We start from the raw sequence: 16,236 nt of genomic DNA, 5'->3' as shown, positions 1-16,236 counted from the left end.
CTTACTGGGAGGAGTTTAAACGTCTTCAAAGCTGAGCCAGATGAAAAACCTTTCCGATATAGAAGCTTCAGCTGAAAAAATAAAACATTGATGAACCGGATCAGTAAATCTGGGTCTGGTTGATACCCGATCTGTGTGCTCAGATCTTGCAATCAATTGGTTGGGTTTTGGAGCTGTCAGCAAGGCCCTGGAAGCTGCGATTTGTCTGGAGTGACTGGTGAAATTCACCAGCTGTTGGACTTTGGCGCGGCTCTATCATTGGGGGGGAGGGGGGTGGAGAGCCACCCGGGACTTGTTCTCCTTGAAGCTCGAGCTGCCTCGGGTCGGGCCGAGCTCTCACCTTTCTAACGCTGCGGTCCACAGGCACCACCCTTCAGGCAAAAACAGAGGCGACGGGGGAGAGTAAACCGAAATAAGCATGGATAGCGGCAAGCAGACTTTTTCGTGAATGAGGAGGGGGATTCGGTCTGGTTGGTGGGGGAGGACAGACACGAGGCGACAGACATAGATTAAACAGCGACAGGGTTGAGTTGGGGCAGGAGTGTTTGAGAAAATGCTGGGATCCATGTCTGGCCTGCAGTAAGAGAATCTCATTAATGAAAGTAGTGCTTAGAAGTGTAAACAACTGGTCCTGTGTAACACCTGAAGTATAGGGGCCAGTCACCATGGGGGGGGGAGTGGGGGTTACAAGAGCAGGCAAGGCGCTACTAAGGAGGGACTAACAAGCCTATCAGATGCCAGGGCTTACGAAAGACGATGACAAAAGCCAATGACAAATAGGGGTGGAGATTGGGCGGGGCTTCTCTCATTCTCCACATCAAAAAGTCTTGCAGAGCAGCGAATGCATGCTGGCTCAGGCTCGACCTAAAAAGGAGTACTTTCCTAGGGTAGACATGGGTATAACTCTGATAGAGGAGCACCTGTCTTGCAACCAAAACCTAAAATACTGGGAATGCCTCCAGTGGGCTTAGAACATTCTCTAGACCACTGTGGGGGAAAAGCACTGGGTTATTCAGAAAACATACAATGGCTGAATGACACAGCTTCATAGCACCAAGCAGTGCGCTTTGGGCCCACCATCTTGAAGGGTGTGACATTAGCTGTGTGTTTTCAGTCCCCTTGAAAGGCATAATTGCCTTTAAAAAGGTTTGTATTCTAGACAAAACACAAATCAGCCATGAATGTGTACATTGCCTTTGAACAATTCATTTGTCACAAAATCAATGACTAACTGCAGTGTGTTTTTATAGGTTACTTGATGCTGTTCATGTTAATGAAAAGGAAGAGTGCTACAGGTTTGATTTGGATGTGGCCAATAATTTATCAGAGTTCTATCAAAAACATTCCAGTGAAGAATTGACTTCTGCTGGTCAGGTAGAAAACAAAAGACGTAAGTATAATAGACCTATTTGGTCCTTTATTCATCCTGTGGAAGGCCCGCGCTAGGCACCTATATCTCATTTTATAAGTGCTGCAATGGCCCAAGTGCATACCTTGGTGAGAATTCTCCTTCCCCAACGCATACCATAATCAAGCTCATTTGCAGATAGTACTCACACAGACACATGCTTATTGCTGACAGCATTTACCCTCTTGCTGACATATAAATCGCTCCCTAAAGCTCACACATTAATCATTGACCGCATTCTTTTACAAACTTGCTCGCAGAGAGTACTCACAAGTTTATTAGGTGATAGTACTCATTGCCTCCCTAATACTATTCACTTACCCTGACAGCACACATTTAATTATACGCTTACTTCGTCACCAGTGCTTAGAAGATCATTGGCTGACAGTACACACTTCTTTACTAACTCCTACTAGCCATTCATTCACAAGCTCACTCGTTGAACTCTTAGGCAGTCAGTACTCACTCCCTCTCCAATTCAGATCACTCACCCACAATCTCACATTCTTTCAGTGCTGTCAAGCTCAATTAATGGTACTCACTCTCTAGCAAACTCTAAACTGATGATCACCGACCCACAAGTACATGTGCTCACAGTATTCAGTTCAACTAACCACATACCAATCACTTGCCCATAAGTTCCCTTAGAGACCTACCTGCCTGCTCAGTCACTGATAGTACTGACTAAAAGCTCACTTATAGACTCACTGGTTGATAGTACTTGCTCCTTTGCTAACTCGTATATCTAATTCACCCACAAATTCACAACAGTCACTCCCTTATTAACACATTTTTCTCTTTTGCTTGTTCCATGCAAGTTCACTATTTCACAGTACTCTTTTTGCCTCTGTAACTCTTATTTCTCATTGATACGAGGCAAAATTACCGTATTGAGGCTCGTTTTTGTGGGTGCATAGTGAAGTAACTGGCGCAGAAGTGCTGGCAGTGCAAGTTGCACATCTGTTGTGAGATGAAATGACTGTACTTGACGTGTGTGCACCCATTTGTATCCTATTCCATGGAAACTAGGTGCAGCAAGGTTAACATTTTTTAGTTTTTTAAATCTATGTTGATAACTACATTTTATTTGCGTAAACAAAGATACTTGATGCCTGAATGTTTGGGCAGACTTCCTGTTAGTCAGTACTGTATCTAAAAAGCATTTATACAAAAAAGTATGCCTGGTTCTGAAGTTCTAAAGGAATTTACTTGATTCTAAAAATGTGCCAGCTCTGTACTCTTCTTTCATTGCTAGTTGTTTATGGTGTACTTGTGTGCTTTTTGTGTTTCGTGTCTGAGTGGATAGGTCTGCCAAAGCGATCTGTTTACTTTTAGATTGCGTTGCATTTGTGAATACTTCCCTGTTTGGTGGGGCTTTCACTTCAAAGTATCCATGTGCTCTGGATCTGTACAGTGTTGTCTTCATTCTCCAGATGAAATGGGCTACAACGTTGCTTATTGCAAATATGCATTAGCTACCAGACCTAGAACAGATGCAGAGTTTAGTCAAGCCTCTCTAAGGAACGCTTCTTCAAATTTCATACTTTATAAACTGTCTAGAAGAAGCGGTAGTATGTGCAACACCTTTCCCCCGTCAACAATGTTTGGTTGGATCTTCATGTTTGTAATTTGGGCATGGTTTAGGGGTAGATAGCAAAAACCAAGCAATGAGGAGTGCCTGAATCAGGCTTCTGGCAGGGTGTCCTGACTGTGTTGTGAGAAATGCAGAGAGGAGAGAGCCTTCACTGAGCGGATAATTGTTTCTCATCTTCCCAATATTTCACAGGTGTCAGACTGGATCTTGAAACTTGTCAGCAGTATCTCTGCATGCTGATAGGTGCACCATGCTGCTCTGCACTGCCACCGTTTCCCTCCACCTATATAGGCGCCACTGCAGCGCACTGAAGTCATTTACTTCCTTTCCATTCCACCAGGCATGGATCCGGTGCTACCAAGTTGTTTTACAGTGTACAATGGGCATGTCGCCTCCCAAAATAACAGATTTAAGCTTTGTAAGAATTGACTTGACTGGGGGTGAATGTTTTGATTTCTTCTACAGTCCGTCCATCAATTGCGTGCCGTTTGTTTTCTCGCCCTAAGTGTGCCAGGTATGCCCAGACGTGGATCACGGGCTCACTGTGCCACTGGATTCAAGCTATCCTGGCTGATGAGGGGTGAAACCCTGAAACCAGTCTTGGGATGCTTGTTTCCGTTCCAGGGGGGTACCTAGCTTGGCAGTTCGGGCTGGACTGTTCCCATGAGGAACATGCTCAAGACTGATTTGCATATGGCCAGGTCCAAACTGGGGTGGCACGGTGAGTAGAAGAATGATGAATTTACCTCTTATCTCTTGACTGGGGTGAATATTTTGATTTGTTGTGCTTCTCATCCAGGGGATGCTCCTCAATAGTCATAATCTATGAATAATCTCGCCCATGTGCGGGATCCCGGTGCATATAGAAAATATACACACATATATACATATATGGTGAATCGCAGTACAATATATACATCTCAACTTTTGAATCCCTGACCTATGTGCAATACTAACAAATAATGAATTCCATATTGGTTTTTAGACAAATAATGTTATTGTTCTAAAATGAAATGGTTTTTATAATGGCTTTCCTTTTTCTCCTTTTTTAAGGAAATTAACAATATTTATACTGTGTACATATATTAATTTTATATTATGACATGTATATATATATATATATATTTATGTTTTGTTAGAAAACGATTTTTTCTAAACATAGATTATAGTGTATTTAACTATTTGCGTATTTGCACATCGACATATTTTTCACACTGTTATTTAGTGTGGGAAACAGGGATTTTTGAATGTATTAAATTAGGGCACTAAGCCCAATATTACTTCCTAAACTGCAACTGTGACTTTAAAAATGTATGAATTTGCACTGGTCACATGACCACCCAGACTATATATGTCACCTCCTACTTTCCTTGCATGACATGTGATCAAGCCTCGGCTGAGGCGAAACGCGTCATGACGACTGGTGGGCTGCATATTCACAAATAAATGCACTGAAAACTGGAAACGCGCTTACTTGGTGGCTTTATTCCCTTTTCCATGTTTGCTTCGTATGCTGTGGCCGAACGTTGGAAACTCTAAGGAATACTTTGTGCCTGGTGGCCTCCAAGGCACGAATAGAGCCCCTCCTCCTAAAGTGGCGAGAAGCGGCAGGAAGCTGAAGGTTCTGTAACCCGGAACCGGACATCGTACTCCGGTGTGGAGGAAGCCGCGAGAAGCCCCTGCGAGCCAGCACACGCCCGAATTGATTGAAGGAGCCGAGTGTCTGAACGAGACTGGGACACGCCGGCAGCCGAGTCAAGGTAGGGCTGCGTGTGATTGTCGCAGTGGGGAGTGCGCAAAGCATCGCTCTCAGGAACTTTCCGTTTGAGAGTGGTGATCTAATCCAATTCAGTGCGGACCAACTAGCCTAATTCACCATGTCGGCTGCCGTGATAAGGAGTAGGGAGCAGGCGGCCGAATCGGTATTTGTCACCCCGGCTGGGGGGGCAACAGCATCGACATCTGCAACTGCCAACACGGGCAATACTAACCCAAATGCAAGAGATCTTTTCCGCAAAATTGAAAAGCTATCCAAAAAAGAAATGTCCAAGTGGTGGGAAAATAAATCTCTCTCCATGTATCTGGAGGTCGGACGAGTTCCACGCGGCCTCCGGATAACCCTCGCGCCCAGCTACGAAACTCCTGATCCCCGCATGTTAGAAGAGTGGGCTACAACAAACTTGGAATCATCGGCTAAATTAATGGCTATTCTAATCAAATATGCGGAAAGCGACGGGGTCAAAATTCAGGCTGAAATAGAGAACGTTGAAGCTGAATTGATAACGCTGGGGGAAGATGAGACAATAATTAAAAAAATGAGAGAGGAGATGGAAATACGACTGAACAAAGAGGAGGAAATTATAAAAAAACGCAAAGCTTTCAAATTTGAGAGGGATAGGCTTGATTATTTAAACGGACACATTTTTACATTTGCACGGAGGTTCGAGAAAACTAAGAACCAGCAAAAAACCGCCAACGAAACTACATCAACTATGAGGGGAGCTGCAAGTTCGGCTTCCTCAATTAGCCTGAGCTCGACAGAAGGCAGCGATATGGATCAAAGGAGCACACCATTGGGGTTTACAGCACTCACGCCGGCCCAGGAAGTAAGCCGCCTGTGCGAGGCTCGACGAGACACACTAAGGCCAAGAGTCAAATTTTCACAAGCAAGCAATATTCAAACCGGAAACGCCTTGAGCGGCGCCGCTGTCACAAGATCAACTGGCTCCAACAAAACAAAACCAAAGAAATGGAACAAGAAACGGGGACAACAGTAGGGGCCCCCTCTGTGATTAATTTGACAGATACCCCATTGACTGCCAACGAAACGAAAATACTAAGCCTAGGCCTCTCATTTTGTCCGCCAAGAAATTTTGATTATGCGGGCACACGTATGGATACTTACCGTTTTGTAAGAAAGCTAAAATTGACAAAACATTTTCGCCTACAGCCCCGTCGAAAAGATGTTGAACCCATCACAGCTAGTCCCTCTCTCTTAATACCCTCTTTTGATGAAATTTGGGCACTACAGAATGAAGGACAAACCTTGGCTGACAATGAGATGGCTGGAACAACCAAGATGACACCCTTCAAACCCAAATCTACATTTGATCCTGTCTCTCTTCATGATAACTTGGACATCTACCAGGAATTAATTGTGGAAGATCTCAAGAAACTATATACCAAAACCAATAAAAAGAGCCAAGTCATTGCACGCCAAAACCAACGCTACAACATTCTGATTAAAAAACTCAAATCAGATGAGAACCTAATAGTGAAGCAAGCAGACAAGGGTGGGAACATTGTTCTGTGGAGACGTGAACAATACATTGCTGAAGCAGAAAAACAACTGGGAGACAAAGCCTGCTATCGCAAATCTAACATAGTAACTATTAAACTGGCTTGGAAAAATTTGAATGAGAAACTTATGGCCTGGCGAAGCAGTGGACTATTAACAATGGATGAATTTAAATTCCTTAAAACAGACTTTCCAGTAATTCCTACTTTTTATCTGCTACCAAAAGTCCACAAGGACCCACTCAATCCTCCTGGGAGACCCAATATCTCTGCGATTGGTAGTGCAACAGAGAATGTATCACGTTATATAGATTTCTTTCTACAGGACTGGGTGAAGGGTTTGGACTCATATATCAGAGATACAACTGATTTTATTTGTAAATTGTCCCAACTGGAATGGAAAAGTGAGTACCTGTTGATGACATTAGACATCTGCTCCCTGTATACCTCGATTAGGCATTCAGATTGGTTAAAAGCGGCACAATTCTATCTTGACAAGCGCCCTCCACAACATATAAATCACAACAGAATGCTCATGGGAATGCTGCTCATCTGCCTAGAGCAGAATTTCTTCACATTTGATGGCCAGGCTTACCAGCAGCTAAGGGGTGTTGCCATGGGATCCTGCTTCTCCCCCAGCTTCGCGTGTCTTCACATGGGGCTGTGGGAGGAGCAGGTCCTCATGGGGCAGCACAGAATTGCTGCTGAGCAACACATTGTATTATATCTGAGATACATCGACGATCTCTTCCTGATATGGAGGGGTTCGCAGGATAGTGCCAGGGCCTTCATTGATAATTTAAATGTGAATGAATTGAATTTACAATTTACTTCAACCATCCGTGATGTATCTGTGAACTTTCTTGACGTTGAAGTATATGTTGAGCACGGACATATCCAGACAAAACTACACAGAAAATTAACAGCAGGCAATACCGTGCTGCACGCTTCTAGTAACCACCCCTGCCACCTCATTCGTAGCATCCCCTATGGGGAAATGCTACGCCTCAAGAGGATCAGTAGCACAGAAAGAGAGTGCACCCTTGCGCAAAATCTTAGCAAGAAACGGTTCCTAGAGAGGGGATATGGTAACAAAATTGTTGATGAAGCAATTAAGAAGACTGCTAAATTCACGAGACAGCAAACACTAGAGCACCAATCAGTTTCTACCACAGAGAAGGGAGAAACACAATGCAGGGCTATTATTACCTACAGTCAACAGCACGCTGAAATCCGCAAAATATTTACAAAAAACTGGAACCTGGTACAGGGGGATCCTGTTATAGGCGGGTTGGTACAAGGGAGACCTGAAATAACCTTTAGAAAGTCACCCTCACTAGGCAGTGCCCTGGTTAGCAACACTCTAGAGGTCCCGAAAAAGTGGTGGGAAAGAATTACAGGCTTCAAAAAATGTCAAACTTGCAAACCCTGCAAACATGCAATAAACAAAACCCACTATCAGAGTCCCCTTCAGGATAAGCCAACAGCCATCAAACAGAAATTAGGATGTAAAACTGAATTCGTAGTCTACATCTTATGTCCATGTGGTCTACAGTATGTCGGCAGCACTCGGCTGCCGGCACTCAAACGCATCCTACAACACCTGAGAGCCATCACGGGGAAGGACCAATCCTATCCTGTTGCTAGACATTTCGAGAGCTCACATAACAGCAATCCAGACCTATTGCAGTATTACCTGATAGACTCAGTCCTGCCCCTTAAAAGAGGAGGGGATAGAGATGGCAAGTTGCGCCTTTTGGAAACACGCTATATATTAGAGCTTAATAGCAAACAACCAGGAGGGCTCAACAGTAGTGAAGATCTTTATACTTGTCTGTGACACAACACATAGGGTCCACTACTAGTTGTGATGATCAGATGCGCATTCTTTATATACCGATTCGGCAACCTGAAATCTGAAATTTCTTCAATTATGATTCTATTTGTTTATGACACTATCACTTTAACATTTTCTTAAATACAACCCTGTAGGAGCTTTCATACATTGTGCAATATTCAGACATCAATCTATAGATGATTGTTAGACATTGTTCACCCACTTTGGGTAAGATGGTGAATCGCAGTACAATATATACATCTCAACTTTTGAATCCCTGACCTATGTGCAATACTAACAAATAATGAATTCCATATTGGTTTTTAGACAAATAATGTTATTGTTCTAAAATGAAATGGTTTTTATAATGGCTTTCCTTTTTCTACTTTTTTAAGGAAATTAACAATATTTATACTGTGTACATATATTAATTTTATATTATGACATGTATATATATATATATTTATGTTTTGTTAGAAAACGATTTTTTCTAAACATAGATTATAGTGTATTTAACTATTTGCGTATTTGCACATCGACATATTTTTCACACTGTTATTTAGTGTGGGAAACAGGGATTTTTGAATGTATTAAATTAGGGCACTATGCCCAATATTACTTCCTAAACTGCAACTGTGACTTTAAAAATGTATGAATTTGCACTGGTCACATGACCACCCAGACTATATATGTCACCTCCTACTTTCCTTGCATGACATGTGATCAAGCCTCGGCTGAGGCGAAACGCGTCATGACGACTGGTGGGCTGCATATTCACAAATAAATGCACTGAAAACTGGAAACGCGCTTACTTGGTGGCTTTATTCCCTTTTCCATGTTTGCTTCGTATGCTGTGGCCGAACGTTGGAAACTCTAAGGAATATATACATATATATATACACACACATAAATACATATGTGAAAACATATACATGCAGCCTTAAATGTTTCTAACATGGCAAAAATGCTGAAATTACATAGGTGTGCATTGTAATACCTATACTGTCCCAACCCATAAGGAAAAGAGGAAGCAGTAAACAATTGCCATACAACAATGCTTTATTGCCATAGAGAAAACCTGTAATTACAGGCATTTGCCAGTAGGCTGCAGCAGAGTACTAAAACAAAGAAAAACTGACACCATGCCTTTAAGACAGACCTGCAGGAGACCCCTTGCTCCCATGATGCACCACAGGTTGCAGTTAGGTCACTTCTTTTTTCCAGCTCCTTCTGTGAGGATCCTGGAGTTTGAGCTCTTCAGTTTTTTGACTGAAAGTGATTGAATTGGTATTTTTCCCAGGAAAATCGACATCTTCTCACTCCTAACAGCTTATTCTACTGGTTTTGAGATTTTACCATAATTTACCCAGACACATACTCCTGACCAGTGTTACCACTGCCAGAAGTTTTCAAGACTGACTCTGCGCGACAGGGAAGGTATAACACTTCATGCCCAGCTGGAGAAGGACAAGAGTCATCATGGAGGTGACCATGGAGACTTCAGACCACCTTCTTCAAGCAAATTACACTCAAAACGGCGACATACCACCTCTCCTGAGTCCGGAAAGAAGAAGGTAACAGGACATTCGCCGTCGCCATTGAAGAGACCCAGACATGCAAGTAAGTTGGTGTCGAGGCACAGCACTTCGGGCTCGAAGGCTGTGGGTCCTGAGAGATCTAGTAAGTCTCCGTCGACGTCTAGGCTTCCGTCGACACACTCTCCGCCACCTTCGAGGAGGTCGGCGTCGAGAGTCAAGACTGTGAGCATCTCGCCCCAAGTGGGTTTGTCGACGTCGAGATTGTCGTCGAGGTCCCAACACTCAACGTCAAGAAGGTAGTCACCAACACGACGTCGTGGAAGATCGACGTTAAGGTCCCAAGGCCGACGTCGAAGGTCGACTCCAAGGTCCCCAGACCGACGTCTAGGTCCCCAGGCCGACGTCCTAGGTCGGCGCTGAGCTCCCCGCATCGCCGTAGGCGATTGACGTCGAGACCACCGTCGAGAGAGGGACGGCGTTCCCATAGTCCTTCAGCTAGGTCGACGCTGATGGTGACCCAGACTTCATCGATGTCGAGGCATTCGACGTCGAGGTACAAGACTACGGCGGTTGCAGAGGAAACCCTGCGTACATAGAAGTCCAGGTCCAGATCGTCATCTGGGGACCAGTCCTCATCCCCACAGCTGCATATTGTGCAGATTTCACCAGAGAAATCTCCCAGACCTAGAGAAAAGAGGGCCTTTGGTCTGTCACTTCTCTGGCTGCAAGGTGTCAGGACAGGGGACCGCAGGAGGCCTGGCTCTGACTATTCTCGCACGTACTCTCCTTCCAGGGCTTCTCCTCGGAGAACTGTGCCTGCTAGGCCATCCAGATCACCCCCCAGAAGGCCAGGATCATCTTCCAGGCCAAGATCGCCTTCTGTGCGCCGGTCTCCATCCAGGAGTCACCACAGCTCTAGTCACGACCGTCCCCATAAGAGGAGACGCACAAGATCACCTACAGGGTCTTCCTCCACGAGGTCCTCGGTCCGGGACTATTCTTCGACCTTCTCCTCAACTCCTCCATCGCGGGTGTCTCCTATCGCCGACATTGCGACGTTCACAGATGTGCTGGGTAGGGGTGCGAAGAAATTGAACATCACTTTGCATACCCCTGTGGTTCCAACGTCCATCATCTTCGACACCTTGCGCCATCGTACAGCTCCTAGACCGCTACTTTCTTTAGTCCCAGGATTCTTGGAACCAGCTATGGCTACTTTCCTCACCCCTGCTACGGTGGGTTCTCTCCCATCCAAGATTGCCAACAAGTATAAGGCACCAGCTGAGAATCCCTTCTTTCTACCAGCTGATCTTCCAGCGGACTCTGTCATAGTGGCAGCGGCCATGAGGTCTCATTCAGCGTCTGCTTCCACCTCTGTCCCCCCAGAGGACAGTAAGCAGATGGACTCCTATGGCAGGAAAATTTGCAATACTTCGGCTTCTCACATGAAGGTTGCAAGTGCCTCAGCCCTTCTCGGGCAATATGACCGATCTCTCTGGGATTTGCTAACAAGGTTCACTGAGAAGTTTCCTAAAGAAAACCGGCAGGACTACAGCGAAATTCTGCTAGAAGGTGGGCTAGTAGCCAACCAAGTTATAAGTGCTGCAGCGGAAGCTTCGCAAGGAATTCCGTAAACGTTTTCGTCACCGCGACAAACGTTCCTTCAAGCAGAGGGTTCAATCCCCTCAATGGTTCTCCCAGAACCAACAGAGGTCCCAGTTCCAACAGAAGCGCCCTGGAAGAGGCAATAACAAGCAGCATCTCTAAGCAGCCTCCCAAGCAGTGAGGCATTGCTTCCTCCACACCTGTTCGCCACTCTGGTAGGAGGAAGTATAGTCTTTCTCCTGGAAGAGTGGGAAACCATAACAAGAGACAAATTAGTGCTGAATATTGTGCAGCTTGGTTACTTGCTGAGGTTCAAGTCTCCTCCTCCCCAAGTGCCACCGCAATTGAAACACCTTTCTCAACTTCAAAGTCTGCTGTTACAGGGTGAAGTATCTATTCTCCTCTCCAAGAGAGGCATAGAGGAGGTCCCACCTCTCCAAAGAAATCGGGGGGTATATTCTCGCTACTTCCTAGTCCAAAAGCGAGGAGTAGCCATAGAATACAGACCTATCCTCGACCTGCGCCTGCTGAACAGCCCTGCATCTGATCTTTCCGCACCTTCACCAGGAAGACTGGATGTGTGCCATCGACCTACAGGACCTACAGGTCCTACAGGACGCCTACTTTCACATACCTGTCTCAGTGAAATATCGCAAATTTCTCAGGTTTCAGATCTCTCGTCACCACTACAAGTATCGAGTGCTTCCGTACGGCCTCAAATCCGCCCCGCAGATATTCTCCAAATGCATGGCGGTGGTGGCTGCCTTCCTCCGTAGTGGAAGATCTTCGCTATCCATACCTAGACGACTGGCTCCTGAAAAGTTCCACATCTGTTCTGCTTCAGAGCCATCTCTCATACTGCCTCAACCTGCTGCATTCCTTGGGGTTGCAAATCAACTACAAGAAGTCGGTCCTCAACCCCACCCAACAAATACACTGACTGGGTGCCTCCCTGGACTCCGCAGAGGCAAGCATGTGTCCTTCGGAGGAGAGGTTGTTATGAATGCTTCTCAAGTGCCCCACCCTTCTTGACACCACAAGTCCCACAGCCAGACAGGTGTCTTCGCTTCTGGGATCGATGGCCTTGTGCATCTACATTGTGCCCAAATCACGCCTTCACATGCGGCCTCTGTAGCAGGCGCTCAAAGATCAATAGTCTCAGAGGTCAGGTCACTGGGAAGATCGTGTTTCTCTCCACCAAGAGACTCCATCAGATGGTGGATGACACACTCTCACCTGCTGCAAGGGGTTCCTTTTCATCAGACGCCTCCAACGCAGAAAGTGGTCACCGATGCCTCAATGCAAGACTGGGGAGCTCATTTAGGCCAGCTTCAGGTATAAGGTCTCTGGTCCGAGACAGAAAGAAGTTATCACATCAACTTTTTGGAGCTAAGGGCGGCTCATCTGGCGCTCAAGTCCCTGTATCCGTTTCTGCAATCCTGCCACATCCAGGTTCAGACAGACAACACAACAACGATGTTCTATCTGAACAAGCAAGGAGGCACCAGGTCACGAGTCCTGTCTCTGGAAGCTCAATCCATTTGGCAGTGGCTACTGGCGAGATGTCTCTCAATCATTGCAGTCCACTTTCCAGGAACCCTGAATGTTCAGGCAGACTCACGACTGAGTGCTCAACGAAGATGTTGCTCAGGAAGTCTTTCGGGAATGGGGCGTGCCGGACATTGATCTGTTCACAGACGCGGCAAACACGAAATGCCCCGTTTCCGCGTCCAGATTCCCCCAGTAGGGATCACGGGGAATGCACTTTTGATTAGCTGGTTGCAGACATTGCTGTACGCTTTTCCTCCGCTCCCTCTGATCCCGGCGGTGATACAGCAGTTCTACCGGACCAACACCAGAATGATCCTGATAGCGCCAGAATGGCCACGCCAGTGGTGGTACCCGGATCTCCCCCAACTGAGGTTACTCACTGGAGGCTGGCCTGACGCCCGGACTTACTGACCAAGAACGAGGGGAAAGTGTTTCATCCCAATCTCCCTTCCTTCCGGCTAACTGCATGGCTCCTGAGATCATCCAGTACGACCACCTAGACCTTTCAGCTGACTGTATGGACATTCTTCGAGAAGCCAAGAGGCCCTCCACCAGAGAGTCTTATGCTTTCAAGTGGAAGAGGTTTTACCTTTGGTGTAAGGACAAAGCTCTTGATCCGACTCAAGGTCAGGAGCGGGTGATTATTCCATACTTACTGCACTTGGCTAGGTCAGGCCTGAAGTATCCCTCCATTAGGGTCCACTTAGCTGCTATCACAGCTTATAGAACATCTCCTACCCAGACCTCTTTTTTCCAAATGCCTGTGGTCAAAGATTTCCTAGAGGGTCTAAAGAAAGTGTTTCCACCAGTGAAGTCCCCCTCTGCTCTGTGTGAGCTTAACATTGTCCTCACCAAATTGATGGGTGCTCCTTTCGAGCCGATTCATAAGGCATCTTTAAAGCACTTGACCTGGAAGGCTGCTTTCTTAGTAGTCAACACCTCCGCCTGCAGGGTGAGTGAGATTCAGGCCCTGTGCAGTAAGGAGCCTTACACTGTTTTCCATGCCAACAGAGTGGTGCTGCGGACTCATCCGAGCTTCCTGCCCAAGGTGGTCTTTGATTGCCACATCAAACTAACGATCACATTTGCCTACATTCTTCCCTCAGCCAACCACTTCCCCGGAGAGATCTTTACACTTCCTAGACCTCTGGAGGGTTTTGAAGTTTTACCTTGCTAAAACCCTTCCAGTTAGGAAGTCTGTCTGGCTCATTGTCAATTATGATTCAACTAATACCGGTCTGGCTGCCTCAAAAAGGTCTATTTCTAGATGGATCGTCTCCTGTATAGCTTTGGCTTACCAATTAGCTAACAAGGCATTGCAGGGCAGACCAAGTGCACATTCCACTAGAGGGAAAGCTTCTACCACAGCTTTCCTTCGCAACATTCCGATATCTGAGATTTGCAAGACTGCTAAATGGCGCTCAGTACATACCTTTACCCATCATTACTGCCTAGATTCAGATGCCTAAGCCGATGCCCAGGTGGGAAGGGGCCTCTTTGAGGAATTTATTTGCATAAGTGGAATTTGAATGCGATGTTGATTCATGTTATGTATACTTTGTTGCTCGTCTGTGAGACTTTGGGTATGGGCTTGTACTCTATTCATAGATTATGACTATTGATGAGTATCCCCTGGATGAGAAGGATTATTTACTTATCTGTAATCCTAGTTCTCATCCTGGGGTATACTCCTCAAAGTCATAAACTACCCTCCCATCTCCCTGGACGAGCATTACTGGAAAGTTATTGCATTATGTTTATGGATCTACACAGGTGCATATGCACCTCCAAAAAGAACCGACCTAACTGCCACCTGTGGTGCATCATGCGTGCAAGGGGTCTCCTACAGGTCTTAAAGGCACGGTACCCCTACTCTAATGCCTTAAAGGCAAGGTGTCCGTTTTTCTCTGTTTCTTAGTACTCTGCTGCAACCTACTGGTAAATGCCTGTCATTACAGGTTTTCTCTATGGCAATAAAGCATTGTTGTATGGCAATTGTTTACTGCTTCCTCTTTTCCTTATGCGTTGGGAAGGTATAGGTACTACAATGCAAACCAATGTAATTTCAGCATTTTTGCCATGTTGGAAACATCATTTTAGGCTGCATATGTTTTCACGTGTGTGTGTGTGTGTGTGTGTGTGTGTGTGTGTGTGTGTGTGTATATATATATATATATATATATATATAATTTTTTTTTATAGATTATGACTTTGATGAGTATACCCCTGGATGAGAACTAGGATTACAGGTGAGTAACTAATCCATTCCGTCCATCAATTGTGTGCCTTTTGTAAGAATTGTCAACAAATGTCTGACAGATCCTCACCAAATTTCCCTGTGTTGCCTGGGGTCGAGCCATGATTGTGAGGCCTGCAGTGATTGTGCATCAATCAGGCCAAAGGAGACTGCAAAATGAAACTCCACCTTGCCAAGTATCGAAAGACACCGCTACAAGACTGGTCCAAGTCGAAAGCTCAATTCTGATCCTGTTCTAAATCCAAAATTCTCCAGAGTTGCTCTGGGATTTGTCTTTATCTGGATTCAAATCTTTAAATAAGTCAAAGAAAAAGGCAACAAATCTAAGCAGGACTCTGCCCCTTCATGCCACTCGCATATAGTAGGCACTGGAGTGGCACCATACATCTCGATTTCACTCCAGGGCCGTCTGACTCTACTAAGCAGGACGAAGAGTACCTCAAGGCCACGTTCAAACTCTGTGGATCCTTGCCATCACCCTCTGGCGTGTCTGTGGTCCTGAAGGAGCTGAGAGGTTTTCCATCTGGTTGACTGCCAGGGGGTTCGCCCACTATGTCTGCTGGATCCTCTGAGCCAATAATAGGTCGTCTCCTGCTCCACTCTTGATTCCACCTCCAGCGCCATGGTCTATGGTTGTTCCTTCCGCAATGACGCCTGTTGCCAACTCCGTCAACACCAGAAGACAAGGCCCTAATCGTCCTCTCTGATGCGGAGTCTGCATCAGATTGACCTCAATCGAAGTCATGCCTGGCCACCGTTTAGTCTTCATTTCCTCCACTTGATATGCCTCCACAATGACAACAGTACACTGTACATTCCTTGTATGGCACAGATTTAGATAATTATTACGATACAGGTGCCGAGATTGGCCAACCTTATTACAAGGAGAATTGGCATGACCACCTACAGGAATATGGTGACATTGACACCTCGTCTAAGTCTAGTCTGCTCTGACATAGCCACTGTGGAGAGTGCTTCACTGTCCTGGTTATGCGCAGGGTAGACTAAGTTGATGCCTTCCCTACCTTGGAGGTCAAGACCAATGCACTTACAGAGGTTCTTCAGTTGGGCGTCACATCTACTGAGCACCTCTTATCATTTAACAAACATTTATGGATACTTTATTGGGAACAGTTGGGGGCCACATCG

At 45.7% G+C, this 16,236-nt stretch overlaps 1 protein-coding gene across 1 annotated transcript in view; it reads left to right on the top strand.

Annotated features, from left to right (window-relative positions):
- Positions 1-553: 553 nt before the first annotated feature.
- LOC147733535 (treslin-like) overlaps positions 554-16,236 on the top strand; it is a 542,019-nt gene continuing 526,336 nt past the window's right edge. Inside the window, exons 1-2 of the mRNA XM_086956935.1 lie at positions 554-579; positions 1,251-1,390. Of these exons, the coding sequence (XP_086813061.1) occupies positions 554-579; positions 1,251-1,390 (166 nt within the window). The remainder of the gene's footprint in view (positions 580-1,250; positions 1,391-16,236) is intronic.

This window comes from Lissotriton vulgaris, chromosome 2_1 (genome assembly GCF_964263255.1).
Source record: "Lissotriton vulgaris chromosome 2_1, aLisVul1.2, whole genome shotgun sequence".
NCBI classification, from domain to species: Eukaryota; Metazoa; Chordata; class Amphibia; order Caudata; family Salamandridae; genus Lissotriton; species Lissotriton vulgaris.
This window is presented reverse-complemented; position numbering and strand designations above follow the sequence as displayed.